The sequence below is a fragment of the Eschrichtius robustus genome, chromosome 15, assembly GCF_028021215.1.
Source record: "Eschrichtius robustus isolate mEscRob2 chromosome 15, mEscRob2.pri, whole genome shotgun sequence".
Classification (NCBI taxonomy): domain Eukaryota; kingdom Metazoa; phylum Chordata; class Mammalia; order Artiodactyla; family Eschrichtiidae; genus Eschrichtius; species Eschrichtius robustus.
Genome location: NC_090838.1, coordinates 15408550 through 15424831, shown reverse-complemented (window position 1 = coordinate 15424831; position 16282 = coordinate 15408550). Strand labels below are relative to the sequence as shown.

Below are 16282 nucleotides of genomic sequence, written 5' to 3'. Positions count from 1 at the left end.
GAAAGCTCTTCATTGCTTTTTTTGTTTTGTTTTGTTCTGTTCATCAGTGAACTCTGTCTTGGTACTCCTAAAAGAAAACCACTTTTTACACGATATTTGTCTAAAAACAATTGACTATCTTCGGAGTGATGAGAAAATTAAAAGCAGGTAAAACTTTTAGGAAAAAAAACCAGATTATTTTACCTAACCTTCTAAGCCACAACATTTAGTCCCTTTACAACTGTAAATGTAAAAATCATTTTCACAAAAAGGGCTTTACTAGAAATAATATTTGTGTGCCTAAGTGACTTGTTGACTGTTCATATGATTCCCTCACTGTAAAACTTTTCTCTAATACCTTCTGTACTTTATTCTGCCCAGGACTATGATGAAATAATTCTCCCTTATTCAAATAGTTACATAGATATAAAGTTTTATGTGTTGTATCTTTATGTGTTTTAAAGATATAAAGCTAATACAAAAGCTTGCTTAGAAAATTGTTGTTTATTTCTTCAAATCTCATGCAGTCCTTAGCTTTTCCACCTTCTACCCTTCACTTCTCATCCATCAAATCTCTGTTCCTTGTACTGTATTGATTATAGACTTTCAATCCTTCTGTTTGATTATATATGCCATCATTGTTTTTTAGTCTTGTATTTTCCGTCTTTCTCCCTCTGTCACCTCCTTTTCCATAACCACGATGTTAGTCTGCCTCTTCATCCTAAAAAGCTTTATCTCTCTTGTGCTCCCCTCTTATACTACCTTTCAGAATTTACATTCTACCCCACACTTCTTTTAAGCCCCGCCTCCACGATTCCTTTTCAGTAGCTCTAATGTAACTCAGTGCCAAAGTATGACTTCCTGTCCTCCATCCTTACTTTTCTCAATTCTTTGTTGTATTACACAACTTTGTTGTATGTCCAACTTTCTGCAACTCCTCTCCACTACATTTGTGTGATATTTTACTCTCCCGGCTCTCCCATCTTTCTCATTGCTTTTTGTCAGTCTCCCTTTCCTCTGTATATCACTTAAGTGTAAAAGACATTCTGGCTTAGTGACTAGATGCTTTGGAGTCAGATCTGCCATATTGCTCTGCCACTTAATTGTGTGACCTTGGCCATGTTACTTTCCTCTTTGAACCTTAGTTTCAATATTGGAAAAATAGGGATACTTTATATTTTTTTGGTGGAAGAGTCTTAACTACTTTCATCTTTTCACCTGTCATTCCTATACCAGTAAACCAGTGAGTTTACGTCTGCATCTTGGATTCTTTCCTGAACACTTAACACATTTCTACATTTGTACAAGATATTAGCCTGGATATGTTCCTGCCACTCCTTAAACTGAAAATGTCCAAAAATGAACTCACCTCTCCCAAATTTGCTTATCTTTTTGTTTACCCTATTTCAGTATTAACCCCGCTATCCCCTTGAGCTAGAAATTTTTGGCTTCATTCTCAGAGTCGTCTTTAACTCTTGGTTTTCTTCTGTGGTCCACATTCAATGACTTGCCAATTGTTGTTTATTCTCTCATGTTCACTTCTTTTCATCTCTGCTATTCTTGTTCAGCTTCTCCTATATCCTCCCACTAAGTCTGTCTGCCTCCAATCTCTTCTGTTTCTTTCATCTTTTTATTTTCCTCTCAGTTACCTTTCAAAAATACAGGTTAGTTTATACCATTCTGGTTCTTAACATTTTCATTAATATAGCTCCAAAATATTGATACCTTTTGACCGAATCAGTAGTGTCCTGGTCCTATGCTTTAACACACTAGACCACATACTGTTCCACAAACATCCTTTTATGCCTTTAGCCCTAGCTAATACTTTTAGTTTAGAATAATACACTTTTATAAATTTTAAGCAAAATTGGGGTATATACTTTTACATTTTCCTTTTTAAAGCCTTGCTTTATACTTTGTGATTAACTTTCCTTCTCATCGTTTAATATGATCCTTTCCATGAAGCCTTCCCAAATCTTTCCCAGTGCTTGTTCATTAATACTGTTCCTCCTGGGACTTCCCTGGCAGTCCAGTGGTTAAGACACAGCGCTCCCAGCGCAGGGGGTGTGGGTTCGATCCCTGGTCAGGGAACTAAGATCCTATAGGCTGTGTGGCGCAGCCAAAAAAAAGAAAAATAATAATAATCATTCTTTTTGCCATTCTTGTGGCACATAACTTGCTCCTTTCTTTACTACTTCTGTCTGCCTTGCATTTCATTTAGCTATTTGTGGTTTGTTTTCTTAATTTAATTATTTTACCAGGTTTGGAGGTGTAAAGTGTCTTAAAATTAAAGTGGAAGAGTTATGTATTTCTCCCTAAGGAAAGTTATTTGATCAATGTCATGTCTGAAAATAAGTGACATCTTAGAATTAAGAATATAGTACATTATCTTTGCTACAAATTGTATAATTCTTGAGTGTGGGGACCATGTCTTTTTTAATCTCTTGTGTCTTTTAGATAAGTAACAAAAAGATAATACGATAGAAATTAGAAACTTTTGAACTGAATGATTATGAAAATGCTACATATTTAGACTTGTGGACTACACTTAAAAACAAAACATAGAAGAGGAGTATATAGGCTTTTTTTTTTTAATTGAAGTATAGTTGATTTACAATGTTGTTAGTTTCAGGTGTACAACAGAGTGATTCAGTTATATTTATATATATATATTATTCTTCAGGTTCTTTTTCCTTATAGGTTATTATAAAATATCGAGTATAGTTCCCTGTGCTATACAGTAGGTCCTTGTTGGTTATCTATTTTATATATAGTAGTGTGTATATGTTAATCCGAAACTTCTCTGATTTCCACCCCCCCTTCCCTTTTGGTAACCATAAGTTTGTTTTCTCTGTCCGTGGGTCTATTTCTGTTTTGTGCGTAAGTTCATTTGTATCATTTTTTTTTTTTAGATTCCACATATAAGCAATATCATATGATAGTTGTCTTTCTCTGTGTGGATTACTTCACTTAGTATGATAATCTCTAGGTCCATCCATGTTGCTGCAAATGGCAGGAGTATATAGGCTTCAATGCATACATTAGAAAATAAGTTTCTATCTGGGAACCATGAAATGAAGAGAATAAACCCAAAGAATTGTAGAAGGAAGCCAAATAATAAAGATAGAAACTGATGTGGATGAAATAGATGACAAACATATAGTTAAAAGAGTCAGGTTATCCCAAAATTTACGTCTTTGAAAGGACTAATAAAATTGATAAACGTCTGAGAGGTTCATCAAAAAAAAAAAGTAAAGAGAGAAGACATAATAACCAATATCGGAAAAATAAAATAATCATAAGAGGGTATTAGGAACCAATCTCATGTTAAGAAATTGGAAATTGTAGACAAAATGGACAAATAACTAGAAAAATGTAACCAAACACACTCAAGGATATATAGAAAATCTAAAGTTCATTACCATTAAATCAATTGAGTAATCAAAAATATTCCAAGAAAATTCCAGGCCAACACAACTTCAGTGGTGAATGATATCAGGCATTCAAGGAAGAAATAATTCCAACAATTCCAATTTTTAAAATTCCAGAGAACAGAAAAAGAGGGTGTTCTTCCCATGCCATTTTATGGTACTAGCATAATCTTGATATTAAAACCCGTCAAACTGCAGAAAAGGAAAATTGTAGGCTCATCAGACTTATGAACATGGATTTAGAAATCCTCAAATATTAGCAAACCAGATGTAGCAATATAAAGCAGGATAATATATCATGAACAAGTTGGTTTTATCCGAAGAATGCAAGATGAGCATTAGTAAATCACAGTGTAATTCGCCACATTAAAAGATAATAATCGGGCTTCCCTGGTGGCGCAGTGGTTGAGGTCTGCCTGCCAATGCAGGGGACACGGGTTCAACCCCTGGTCTGGGAAGATCCCACATGCCGCGGAGCAACTGGGCCCGTGAGCCACAATTACTGAGCCTGCGCGTCTGGAGCCTGTGCTCCACAACAAGAGAGGCCGCGATAGTGAGAAGCCCGCGCACCGCGATGAAGAGTGGCCCCTGCTCACCGCAACTAGAGAAAGCCCTCGCACAGAAACGAAGACCCAACACAGCCATAAGTAAATAAATAAATAAATAAAAATTAAAAAAAAAAAGATAATAATCATAAGAACTTCTCAAAAGATGCAGGAAAAGCATAATAAATTTATATATTGACTTCTTAAAAAAAACCTCTTTAACAAATATGAACCAGAAGATAACATCTTTAATATGCTGGGGAGTCGGGAGGGAATTAAACACCCCACCCCACTTCCCAAGGATGATAGACTTTCCTATTTATAGGAAATACTTGGAAGTGTTCCATCTAAGACTGGGATTAAGACAAGGATTTCTGCTAACAATACTTCTCTTCAACATTATATTAACGAGCCTACCCAGTATATAACATGAGAGAAATTCTAGTAAAATGAAAAAGTTCTGTAAATAGAAAAACACAACTGTCATTTGCAGAAAATATGATTGTATTAACTGAATCTGCAGATAAAGTGTTAGAATTAATGTGGTTTTGTTAAGGTTTTTGCATATAAAAATCAGGTTAAAAATCTTTTTCTGTTAACCACCAGCCTTTTCTTTTTCTTTTTTTTTTTCTTTCTGACATGCTGCGCTGCTTGCGGGGTCTTAGCTCCCCAACCAGGGATTGAACCCAGGCCCACAGCAATAAAAGCGCTGAGTCCTAACCGCTGGACTGCAAGGGAACTCCCAACACCATAATGTTTTGAAATGAAAAATTTGAAGGTTATTATTTACAGTAGTCAGAAGTACCTAGGAATAAGTCTGATAGAAAATGTGCCCAGTTTCTATGGGAAGCAGCTTTGTTTAGACATTAAAGGAGACCTAAATAAACAAACCACTGGGCAACGCAATATTTTAAACTTGCCAGTTCTCCCCATATTAACCTGTAGTTTCAGTGCATTTCCAATCAAAAACCCAATGGGTTCTTTGTGTGGTTCTTTTTGACAGCTGATACTAAAATTTATTGAAAATGCAAAGAGTCAAGATTAGCCAAAACATTCTTAAAGAACAAAAATAAGTAGAAGGACTTGCTCTGTTCTAACTTACAGAGTAAGATTTACTCTAAAGCTGCAGTTGAATTACTGCATGGACAAACAGACCAGTGGAACAAAGTAGAGACCCCAAAAGTGAGATCCCAAAAGAAATGGCCACCTAATTAATAGCAGAGAAAGCAGCAAAAAGCAGTAGGGAGGAATGAATGACTTGTTTTATAAATAAGATGAAATAAAATTGATGATTTGGGCAACAAATTGAACCGCTGCCTTATCCTGTGTTCAGTACTCAGCTCCATTTGGATTTTAGACCTAAGTGTGGAAAAGTGGAATTTTAAAGCTATTAGAAGATAATATAGGGAAATTTTTTTATGAAAATAAAGGAAATAATAAATTTGAACCCATTACTTCAAAAGTCACCATAAAGAGAATCACAGGTCAGGCTAAGAATGGGAGAAGATATTTGCAATACATTAAAACGGTGAAACACCTGAATCCAGCATACATAAAGAATTATAAATCAATAAGAAAAGGCAGACCAATAGGAAAATGGGTGAAAGAGACTTGAACAGCTGTTTCCCCAGAGGAAATCCCAATGCCTAATTAGCATATGAAAAGATGCTCAGCCTCCTTATGGGGAAAGAAAATCAAAACCACAACAGAATGCTTCTGCCTATCTTTCAGATTGGCCAGTTTTTAAAAGTCTGACATTATCAAGTATTACTGAAGTCATGGAGCAGTGGGAACTCTAATACCAAGGTGGTAAGCGTGTAAATTTGCACAACCACTTTGAAGGCAGCTCGGCATTATTTGCCAAAGTTTGAAAATACACATGCCCTTTGGCCCAGGGTGTCAACTACTAGATACATACCTTAGATTAGAGAAATATGTACACATAACACACCAGCATACATATACAAAAATGTTTATGGCAGTACTGTCGGCAGTGGCCCCAAACTGGGAACTGTGTAAGCGTAGAATGGATAAATTCATTGTGGTGTTTGTCCAATGAGGCGCGCTATACAATAATGAAAATGGAAACTAGAAGGTCTACGTATAACCACATGGATGAATCGTACCTAAAATTTTTTAAATAATTCAAACCAAATGATTGTTTAGAGAGAAGCATTTATGGGAAGTAGAATGTGTAACTCTAAGGGAAAGAGAAGACTGGTAGAGCAGGGACTTTGGAGAGGTGGGATGCTGGGCAGTTTTCTATTTCTTGGCTTGGATAGTAGTTATACTTTTTTGTGTTGTAGTCATTATAATGTACTGTTTTTTGTACTTTTTATGTGTTTTATTTGACAATAACAATAAAATTTTTAAACACCTAAGTGTCATGCTCTGCTAATCAAGTACATTTTCTGGTTAAGAAAAAAATTACTCTCAGCCCCCTTTCTGTAGCTCCCCTCTGGTCCTTTTCTTTTTTTTTTTTTTTTTTTACAGCAAAACTCCTCAAAAGCATTTCTGTACTTGTTTATGATTCTTCCATTCTTTACTGAATTCACTACAGTTTGGCTTTTATCCTTACCAGAATGACTTCCATGTTGCTAAATTCATTGGTCAGGTTCTCAACTCTTAATGGCTTTTAGCAGCATTTGACATTGTTGATCACTCAGTCTTCGTTCAAATTCTTTTTTCTTTGGCCTCCAAGAGACCAAATTGTTTGAATTTTCTTTCTTCTTTACTGGCTATTTCCTCTCTGTCTCTTCCCTTGTTCCTGCTCTCTCCAGCCTCTTAATGTAAAGTACCCTCAGGCTGTAAGCCCTGCCCTTTTATTTTCTTGGTGATTTCGTCCTTTTTAGCTTATACCATCCTTATGTTGACCACTCCCATATTTATAATTCCAGCCTGAACCGTTCTCCTGAACTCTAGACTTGCATATCCTATGCGACAGTTACAGTTGGATATCTAATAAGCTTCTCAAACTCATCATGTTCACTCCATGAGGAGAGGGCTTGAAAGCTCTACATTCCCTCCTAGGTTTTGCCCAATGCTTCTCTTCATTTGGCTGGTTCTCCTAAATCATATCCATTGTATTAGTAAAATGGTAATTGCGAAGCAGAATTACTGTATTTAATTAAAACAGCCTTTGCATGTGAAAGTTTTGGTCTTAGTGGGGAAAGTAGTGTTTAAATTTAAAAGTATCCAAGGTTACCAGTGCATTTTTGCAAGTGGTCCTCAGACTTTTGAGCCTGAGTCTGTTACTGTATAAGACAGCCTTTCTCAACCTGCGTTCTGGGAGAGAATAAGCCCTATTGCCTTAAAGTATCCACTGTGTATATATATAGTTAACTTCTCTCCCATGCATCTTGAGTGGTACTTACTATGCACCATCCTTGAGAGAATTGGCAAAATAGTCACTTTTCTGTTTGAAATAGTCATTTTCTGTTCTGTGGTTCAGATGAGGAGTCCCTACTGAGAAGGTCTGTGAAGAGATAAACTTCACTCACCTGTCGTTCTGAATAATGCAAATTGTCACCTGCCTTGTGGTAAAGGCTGTAATAAAACTAATGCCTATGTGATTTTTATTCAGACTCCAGCTTGAGAACCTTTACAAATTGACTGTTAAACCTTATGATTTTGAGTTATCTGTTTATATCATGATTTAATTTTTAAAGGGCTGCTTACAAATGAAAATCTAAGGGAATGCTGGTAATGAGGCACTTGGTTTAGAAATTTACTAAAATTGCATAATAAATCGTACAGTGTTCTCCCTCACTTCCCTTAGTCTTTCTATCCATTCTCCTCTCGGGACAACTGACTAAATGGTAATAACTTTCAAGCATCAGCCCTTGATTACCTATGGTTTCAATATCAAGGAATATATCTCATCATTTTGTTGTCCATAAGCGAGAGGCATCCCTGTTAAAATTTAGGAAAAAAATTTATTTGTGCTTTACTATATTTTCATATATTTAGTAATATCTTCTCAGCTGTGTTTTCTTTTTATATGGTGACTAACGGTTTTTATATTAACAGCATAAATAGCTGTGTTTTCTGGTTGATAAAAACACAAATGCGGGGGAAAATAAACACATGTTTTCTATAATAAATGTTTTCATTGGTAAACATTTATTTTAATATTATCTAGGCTATCAAGTACTAACTCCAACTGCCTATTATGATCAGACTGGTGCCTTAGTGGTTGGCCCTGGAGCAAGAACTGGCCTTGGAGCTCCAGTTCGATTAATGGCTCCAACACCTGTTTTAATTAGTTCAGCAGCAGCACAAGCTGGTAAGTGTAACTGACATTTTCAGGGATAATATTTTTCGGGTGTTGTTTGAGATGTTTTAAAAATAGAAAATGGTTTTCTGGGTAGTTTTAAGAAGTGTCTGAAATTTAATTTACAGCAGCGGCAGCAGCAGCTGGAGGAACTGCAAATAGTCTCACAGGCAGCACAAATGGTCTCTTCCGGCCACTTGGCACTCAGCCACCACCGCAGCAGCAGCAGCCGCCGCAGCAGCCGAGCACTAATCTGCAGTCTAATTCATTTTATGGGAGCACTTCTTTGACTAATAGCTCCCAGAGCAGTTCTTTATTTTCTCACGGACCTGGCCAACCTGGAAGTACATCTCTTGGCTTTGGAAGCAGTAGCTCTTTGGGTGCTGCTATAGGCTCAGCCCTCAGTGGATTTGGTTCATCAGGTAAGTTTCTTTTTAAGATGAGTGTACTCTGCTAAGTGGACATGAGGTATATGTATTTGTTTTTAATATTAATATAAACAGTAATAGCTTGTGGTGTAGAAAGGACAGGAATAAGATACTGGTTTATTGGTTTAGTTTTGTAGCTGAAAAACCACCTCCTGCAACATCTAGGAATGCTTAACTCATTTCAAGCAGCCCATGCTTTACTCAGATATAATACATTTTCCCCTGGCTTTAAGAATTATATTACTGTAATTTTTGTTTTAGTAAGGTTTGTTTGGGATAATATATATTATGCTAATTACTAGCTCTTCCCTTTGCTCTATAATATTAATGTTTGAGGAAGTAAATATTTTTGCCATCTTAAGTTTCTGGTGTTTTAAAATAATAATCTTTGTGTTCTCATCAGATGATTTATTCTTATTAAATGCTAATGGTTGTTAATGATCTTTATTTGGTATAATATATAAAAATAAAATATGATGTAATGTTCTAAACAGAAGCCCCTAAGATAAATATGCCTATCTTTATATTAAACAACTTAGCCTTTATCACTAAAAGTTCATTTAAAAGGACTTTTTTTCCCATATCCTAGTTCTATATATAATCCTTAAGAAATCCAAATTTTAAATAGCTTCACAAAATAAATAATTTACCCACACAAACTGATTTTGTAACTGAGGAAGAGCTGAAATCAGAAGAGGCCCACACTTGACACCCTGTTGACACACATTGCATTATCAGTCTCTGGTGTTTCCAGAGTATTCAGGAAACAGGGAAAAAACAGCTTACTCTCATTCTCTTGGTACAATTGACAGCCTTTTCTTTATGAGGGGCAGGGCCATTTATTCACACCTCAAGAGGTTTTTTATTCCTCTCGTGTCCTTGAGTCTTAAAATCTGGTTCTCATCTGTTTTCCCACCACATTAAATTATATTCTTTTCTGGTGTGAAAAATGGCAAAACTAACACATGCCAGTCATTACTAACTGTGCTTGCCAATTTTCTAAGACAGTATCTTCTGAACTTCTTGAACATTCATATTTATAAATATGTTGGTCTAGAACAACTATAAACTTTTAGGTGCAGAATGCTTTTTTGTTACAGTGAAATACAAAAGGGAAATATATTTGCCTAATACAAAATTACCTAAAGAAATGGGCATGGGATCTTCCGAGGAAGAGTCTAGTGAACATAGAGACTGTTTAGTCTTAATTTTCCTGTTTGATTTTTTTTCATTCCTTTTGGAGGTTAGTCTTTTTACCTCTAGCCCAAGTGCTCCCATAGACTCATTTTTTTGTTTCTAACACAATTGACAAGCATTTTCCCCAAATAATCCTAGATTACTGGAGAAAATCAAAAGAACATATAACTTTATAAAAAAAAATTTTTTTGTGTGGAAATAACTAGTTTCTATAGATTGTAGACCCTAAATAATCCAGGAAAAATAGAGAAAAGACTTGATAAATCTCATGTTCCCTTTTCTAATAAAATGTCACTGATGTTCTGGTATAGATTTGTAGGAACCCCAAATTCCCATTTGTCTCTTAGTTGTTAAGAGCCTTCCCCCTGCATTCAGGAACTGGTGAGCCATCAACATTTTGTTCTCTACAGATGTCCCCTGCAGATGCCTCTTTCCCAAAAACTGATCATCTTCATTCCTCCCTTATTTATGAGCATTGCTTACTCCATTCTGATTTCCAGTTTGGGGTACCTCTGTTTTACCTTGCTTCAGAGGACATTAACAATTGCCACCCCTAAATACCAGTAAATAACCTGTCATCTCCCTCCTCTTGGACATTTCATGAGCGTTCATTCAAGTGCTGCACTTAGGTACTCTTCGAAGTCTACCCATTGCCTTTTTACATTATGGCAATTCCATACCTATATGAAATCTAAAATATAATGTGTTCATGTGCTCATGTACACACACAGTAACATATACGCAGTCATTCTTTTACCCATATGATGAAATTATTAATGCTTAGTACTGTTAAATACCCTAGTTTATAACTCAGCTCACCAGGAAGCTTAGCCATTGTAATAAAGTAATTAAATCACCATTTCTATGACCCATTAGAATGTTCTTTTACAATTGAAAGTTTGTAATTTAATATTTTATCCACAGTTGATAAATGATTAGTGACTCCACTGTCTAGCCGCTTAGATATTTTAGGTATACTTTGTTTTATATTTTGTAGTCATACTGTTGCAGATAATTTAGGCATATAGTAAAATTTAAGGAGCCAGCTTGTTAGGTTTAAAGTAAAGCTATTTCTGAATTACTTTTAAATGTTCGGCTTGGCTTTTCCTTTTTAGAGGAAAATAATATCGCATGTGTCAAAACTATGGTTTCTTTGATTATCTGCCAGGGGAATGATAGTGCTGCTGCTCTCATTACAGAGCTGTTGTCTTTTTCCTTGTCATTTAAATTGTTTTCTGAAATAAATAGGAATTTTAAATGTAGCCATGTTTTAGAAAAATCACTTTGACAGTGTCCTTTTAAATTAGCATAGTTAATATAGCATACATTGACAGTTTTGCCAAAACCACTCTTACAATAGTGTTCATTTTTTGCTATTAAAAATGCATATAGTTACTAGTATTTCCCTGTAATATATCTTAAAAAGTGAGAATTTCAATAAAACATGATCAGTCTTCCAGAAACTGCACTCACTGGTTTAAAAGGTTGAATACTGTTTATATAATATTTTGCTTAATACAGTAGTGTGAGCCTGGTATTTTTCCTTTATAGAATTTTAAATTTGGTAAAACCAATGTAATTAAGTTTCCTATCTGTATTAATAAGCTTAACTTGGTCTACCATCATGTGCTCTGCTTAATTTTTCTCTTTGATCTATACCCTTATGATCTATTTATAATTGACTTGCTATTAGAAAACCACAACCTAATAGAAACTTTAAAATTCTCTTGAAAAGAATTACCATATTGGTCCGAATATAGAGCTTGTCCGTAAAAAACTTGATAGGTTAAGAAATGTATTATGAAATTATTTTGGATGTAAAAGGCTTCAGTTTAAAAAGGCTTAGAAACAGTAAAAAACATACTGGAAAATATGGGCTCTAAGTGAGACTTATGAATTGGGAGTTTTGGACAACCCTTTTAAACACTTAGTAAAGAATTTGATTATCCAAATACATGTTGATTAACAGCCAGATCTTGTTGCTTTTCTGAGCATGCATAGCTACATGGTAATGTGAACCTACCTTTTTTTTATGATTTTATGAAGTACAAAAGAAAAGAACTAGAAGGTTAATAGTTGAATTGGGGATTAAGTGAAGAACAAAAAAAATTTGGTATATAGTACAATAAGGGATGTGATATAATTGTATACCATATAAGAAAACAAAGGCTGATCAGCCTTTACCTGAGTATGGGGCTCATGAGGCCAGAAATAGCATCTTAGGAATGGAAGATCCTGAGGGGTAAGTGAACACATGTCTTTGGTTGATAACAGTAATGAGAGCTATCAGTTTTCTAAGAGAAAGTTTGATTTTCCATATGTATTTTGTAATTTAGTTGTTGAAGGATAGGGAGAATGTGTAGTGTGAAAAGTACTGAGGAGTTAGCTGCCATCTATACTTCACAGCTGACTAATATTCGGGCCAATATGGACTTTAAAGGACTATGGTTTGAACACAAGCTGGAAGCCAAATCAAATGTGAATGGCGAGGGAAATGTATTAATACTCTGTTTATCAGTATAATCTTTTCTTGGCTTTGGGTTGAAGTCTAAGAACTTGGTTCCAGAGATTAGGATACTACCAAAATTTAACCTTATTGGAATTTAATCTCTAGCATATCCTAAAGCAGACAACTTACAATTTCAGGGTTTATAAATCATACCAGGGTATTAAAGCACAGTAATCATATGTGTCAATGGTAAATATGTGTGAAATAAGGAACATATGAGTGACTGCTCTTAAGTATTTGGTTATTTTCTTGGGGTGCATTTATACCCTTTTATGATTAATAAGTTAGTATGTATAGTTATCACAGTAATTATCTTCTCTATAATGTTTCTAAAAATAATTATTGTGATCACTTCTGTTATTTCCCAGCAAGAGTTGGGGATAGGTTTTATTCAGTTAACACTGTATGTAATTAGGGTTTTTTTTATTTCTTCTTCAGTTGGCAGTTCTGCAAGTAGTAGTGCCACAAGGAGAGAGTCTCTATCTACTAGCTCTGACTTGTACAAAAGATCTAGTAGCAGCCTAGCACCCATAGGGCAACCATTTTACAATAGTCTGGGATTTTCCTCCTCTCCAAGTCCAATAGGCATGCCTCTGCCAAGCCAAACTCCAGGACATTCACTTACGCCACCGCCATCACTTTCATCACATGGATCCTCATCCAGTTTGCATTTAGGTAAAAAAAAAAAACCAAAACCCTTTTTATTTGTATGTATACATGTGAGTGTGTTTGTGTGTGTGTTTTATAATATGTGTAAAATATTTAATGTTGGATAAAACATGCCAAATTGCTTTTGCTTGTAGATATTAGCCTTTTGAAAAAGTTCTACTTTTGTGAAAATTCAAAGTGAGGGTCTAATGTACAGTAAGGTAAAGACCCCTATTGTATCGTATGTTCCTTTTATGAAATACAGTGGTGTGTTTTTTTTTCTCGTCTGTGCTTTTGATTTGTGTGTGTTTTAGATCATCTGAAAAGTCAATTATTTATACGTGATAGTGAAAGAGATTTCACCATCAAAAGTTTGTGCACACCATATAAAATGGATAAGTAATAAGAACCTGCTGTATAAAAATAAATAAATAAAATTCAAAAAAAAAAGTTTGTGCACACCAAAAGCAATCATTAGTCACATAGTTATTGAACTTTAAATAATTTAGTTTAGTGTGATGGTTTTTGCTTTGGCCTTTGAATGCCTGGCCATTTTACCACAGGGTTATATCAGGGTATATGAATTGAGTATGTTTGTGAGTTAGAGAATCTTATGATGTATGGGTTTGGTCCATGTAGTTCTCTTACTTTTGAACACATTGTTTAAGAAAAAAAATGTTCTAGGCTTGTTGTACCCTTGAAATCGGAACATTTAGAACTTTGGTTTATATCTGTATATTAAAATCGCCCCCACCCCAAGATTATTTGAATTGGTGGTTACCTTTTTCCCACTCCAGGAAGTATTTAGCCATGTAGTTAACAGTATATTTTGAAGGGTTTTTGGATATCAGAGGCTGTGTATGAATTCCCTCCCTGTCTCTTCAAATAAAGTATTTTATTAAAATTAGATTTTGGATTTTTGTAATTCTAGTCATTTCAGCTAAAACAGAGAGATTCTATTGCTGATTCTTATGTGCTTAGGAAGATTTAAATCAGCTTGTGATTTAAAAAGTAATGTTGCTTTTGTAAGCAGATATATTGTGAATTAGTGATTATGTTTGACCCTGCCACCCCCATCATAAGGCTATAGTTATTTTTTCCTAAAACTCAGTAATATAGTAAGTGTCCATGTAACAAAGGAATATTTTACAGTGATCATCATTTAGATTTATGTTATTACGAAGTGGGCTAGATTTCTTTTTTAAAGACTGGTCCTCCACCCCAAATTCTGGGCCTTTGCTCTTTTTGGGGATATTGACTGTATACAACCAATTAATTTATTTGAGTGGGGTCCTAAAATCTGCTTTGCAGCACTGTTTGTGTAAACTTACCAGTTTTTAGCCTACCACTTTCCTTCATTTATCTTTTCTTAGTCATAGGAGCTACTCAATTCCTGATTTTTATTATTTCTATTCAGACCCACTCTAACCACTCCCATATAAAACATGCCTTTGAGACTTTGAAATTGTCACCAAAATTTGGAACAAAGCAAACCTAAAAATAGACCTTTCGTAGTAGTTTTGTGTTTTATTCGTTAAGATTATATTTGTCACGTCCTGTCATTTTTTTCATAGATAAGTTTCAGATCAGATTTCTGTCAACTGTTATGCTTACGTTGTGCTTTAGTGCCTGTGTAAATGCCATTAATTATTCTACATAGCTTGCTTAGAGATTGGATTATAAGTGACTTTTTAGATGTCTCTAATTGCATAGCAATCTAGATATTTTTTTTGACTATAAAGAACCCAGGCATATAGATGCTTCTAGAAGGAATTCTAGTCAATTATGAGAAGTTATCATCGTGTGGGCCAGCAGTTCTACATTGTAGCCTGATACTTTTGTGCCCATAGTTTAAGCTAAACTCCTCAGTTTAGCTTCACCTTGAAATCTAGTATTTAAACACACCTCTGATTGAAATTGTCTGTAGATTATTTTCTTTTGTGATTCCCCAGTTTCTTCTAGCTTTAGTCATATTATGACTAGCAACCTTGTTTGTTAACAAGGAATAGACCCTGCCAAGTTGAAAATAATTAAGTAGATTTCATAAATTTGCTCTTTGTATAGTGTTCATGGAAATAATCTATCTTTCGTTTTCATGTCATTGAATCACGATGCAAGACTTACATGCTCTCCGGTCTAAAAAATATATATTTTAAATTATATATCCCTGAAGTGGATTTCTTCATGAATCAAGTTATCAAGGCTGCTGATTGATAAAATACCTATGAAAATGAATTTGCATAGCCATTTAAAAAATAATCTTACTCTGTTCACATATTAAGAATATAATATCATAAAATAGGGGTAAATTCTCAGTTTCATTAGAATTGGTTGGAATTAATTAGTTCCAGCTGATTTTCTTATGAGATTTTTTTTTTTAAGACACGTAACCATTATAGTTATTGGTAGGTCTGGATATCTATATTCTTAAAATATTGGATGAAACAGGTAACTTTCTTTTTTTTTTAAACCACCTATGCCTTTGCTCATGCTAGTTACTTGATTCACAGGAAGAGTGAATAGCAACATTGTGTGCTTCTGGCTTTCCAACAAAGATGTTTCATTTTTTAAAAATAGTTGTCATTTGATCAACATAAGTATTTTTAGCAGGATGACCAGTAGTCGCTTTGTGATTGAAGAACAAGTATTTCAACTGATAAATTTTGGTTGTTCATTTTTTTGTAACCTAAAATATTTTTGTTAAGATTTGCAACCTTGTTACTTTTTAAATATATTGAAGTCAGAAACATGAAAAAGTAATTTTATCTTCCATATTCTAGTATGAAATTTCTAAGAGATAGATTCCTTTTTTAAAAACAATTATAGCCACAAAATCATTATCATACCTTTTAAAATTTATAAATTCTCATTACTCTAATTTCCCTAATTGACTTAAATGTCTTTTTACAGTTGTGTTTCCATCAGGGTCCAAATAAGGTCCGTCATTTGTTTGATGTCTTTTAATATGGAACCATTTCCCCATCCTCTTTTTTTTTTCCTTCACATTTATTTGCTGAAGAAACTTTGTCCTGTTGAATATCCCACATTCTGGACCTCGATGGTTTCTTCTCCATGGTGGTATTTAACGTGTTCCTCTATTCTCTGAATTTCCTGTAAAATGGAATTAAATTTAGGGGTTTGATCTGGTTGTTTGCTTTGTTATTTGGGTCTGTATTTCTGCTGCACCATATCAGGAGACACATGTCTGGTTATTTCCTTTGTGAGGTTGTCTGTCAAATCCACCTAATGGCTTAGCAGCCTTTGATCATCAC

The 16282-nt window shown here is 34.6% G+C and overlaps 1 protein-coding gene across 5 annotated transcripts in view; it reads left to right on the top strand.

Moving 5' to 3' along the window:
* Positions 1-16282, top strand: part of PUM2 (pumilio RNA binding family member 2) — a 91428-nt gene that overhangs the window by 49875 nt on the left and 25271 nt on the right. For 3 of the 5 annotated variants that reach the window (XM_068563965.1, XM_068563964.1, XM_068563968.1), the window contains 3 exons: positions 8097-8240; positions 8357-8650; positions 12801-13037. In XM_068563965.1, the coding sequence (XP_068420066.1) occupies positions 8097-8240; positions 8357-8650; positions 12801-13037 (675 nt within the window). The remainder of the gene's footprint in view (positions 1-8096; positions 8241-8356; positions 8651-12800; positions 13038-16282) is intronic. The other 2 variants (XM_068563967.1, XM_068563966.1) reach the window with 1 other exon arrangement.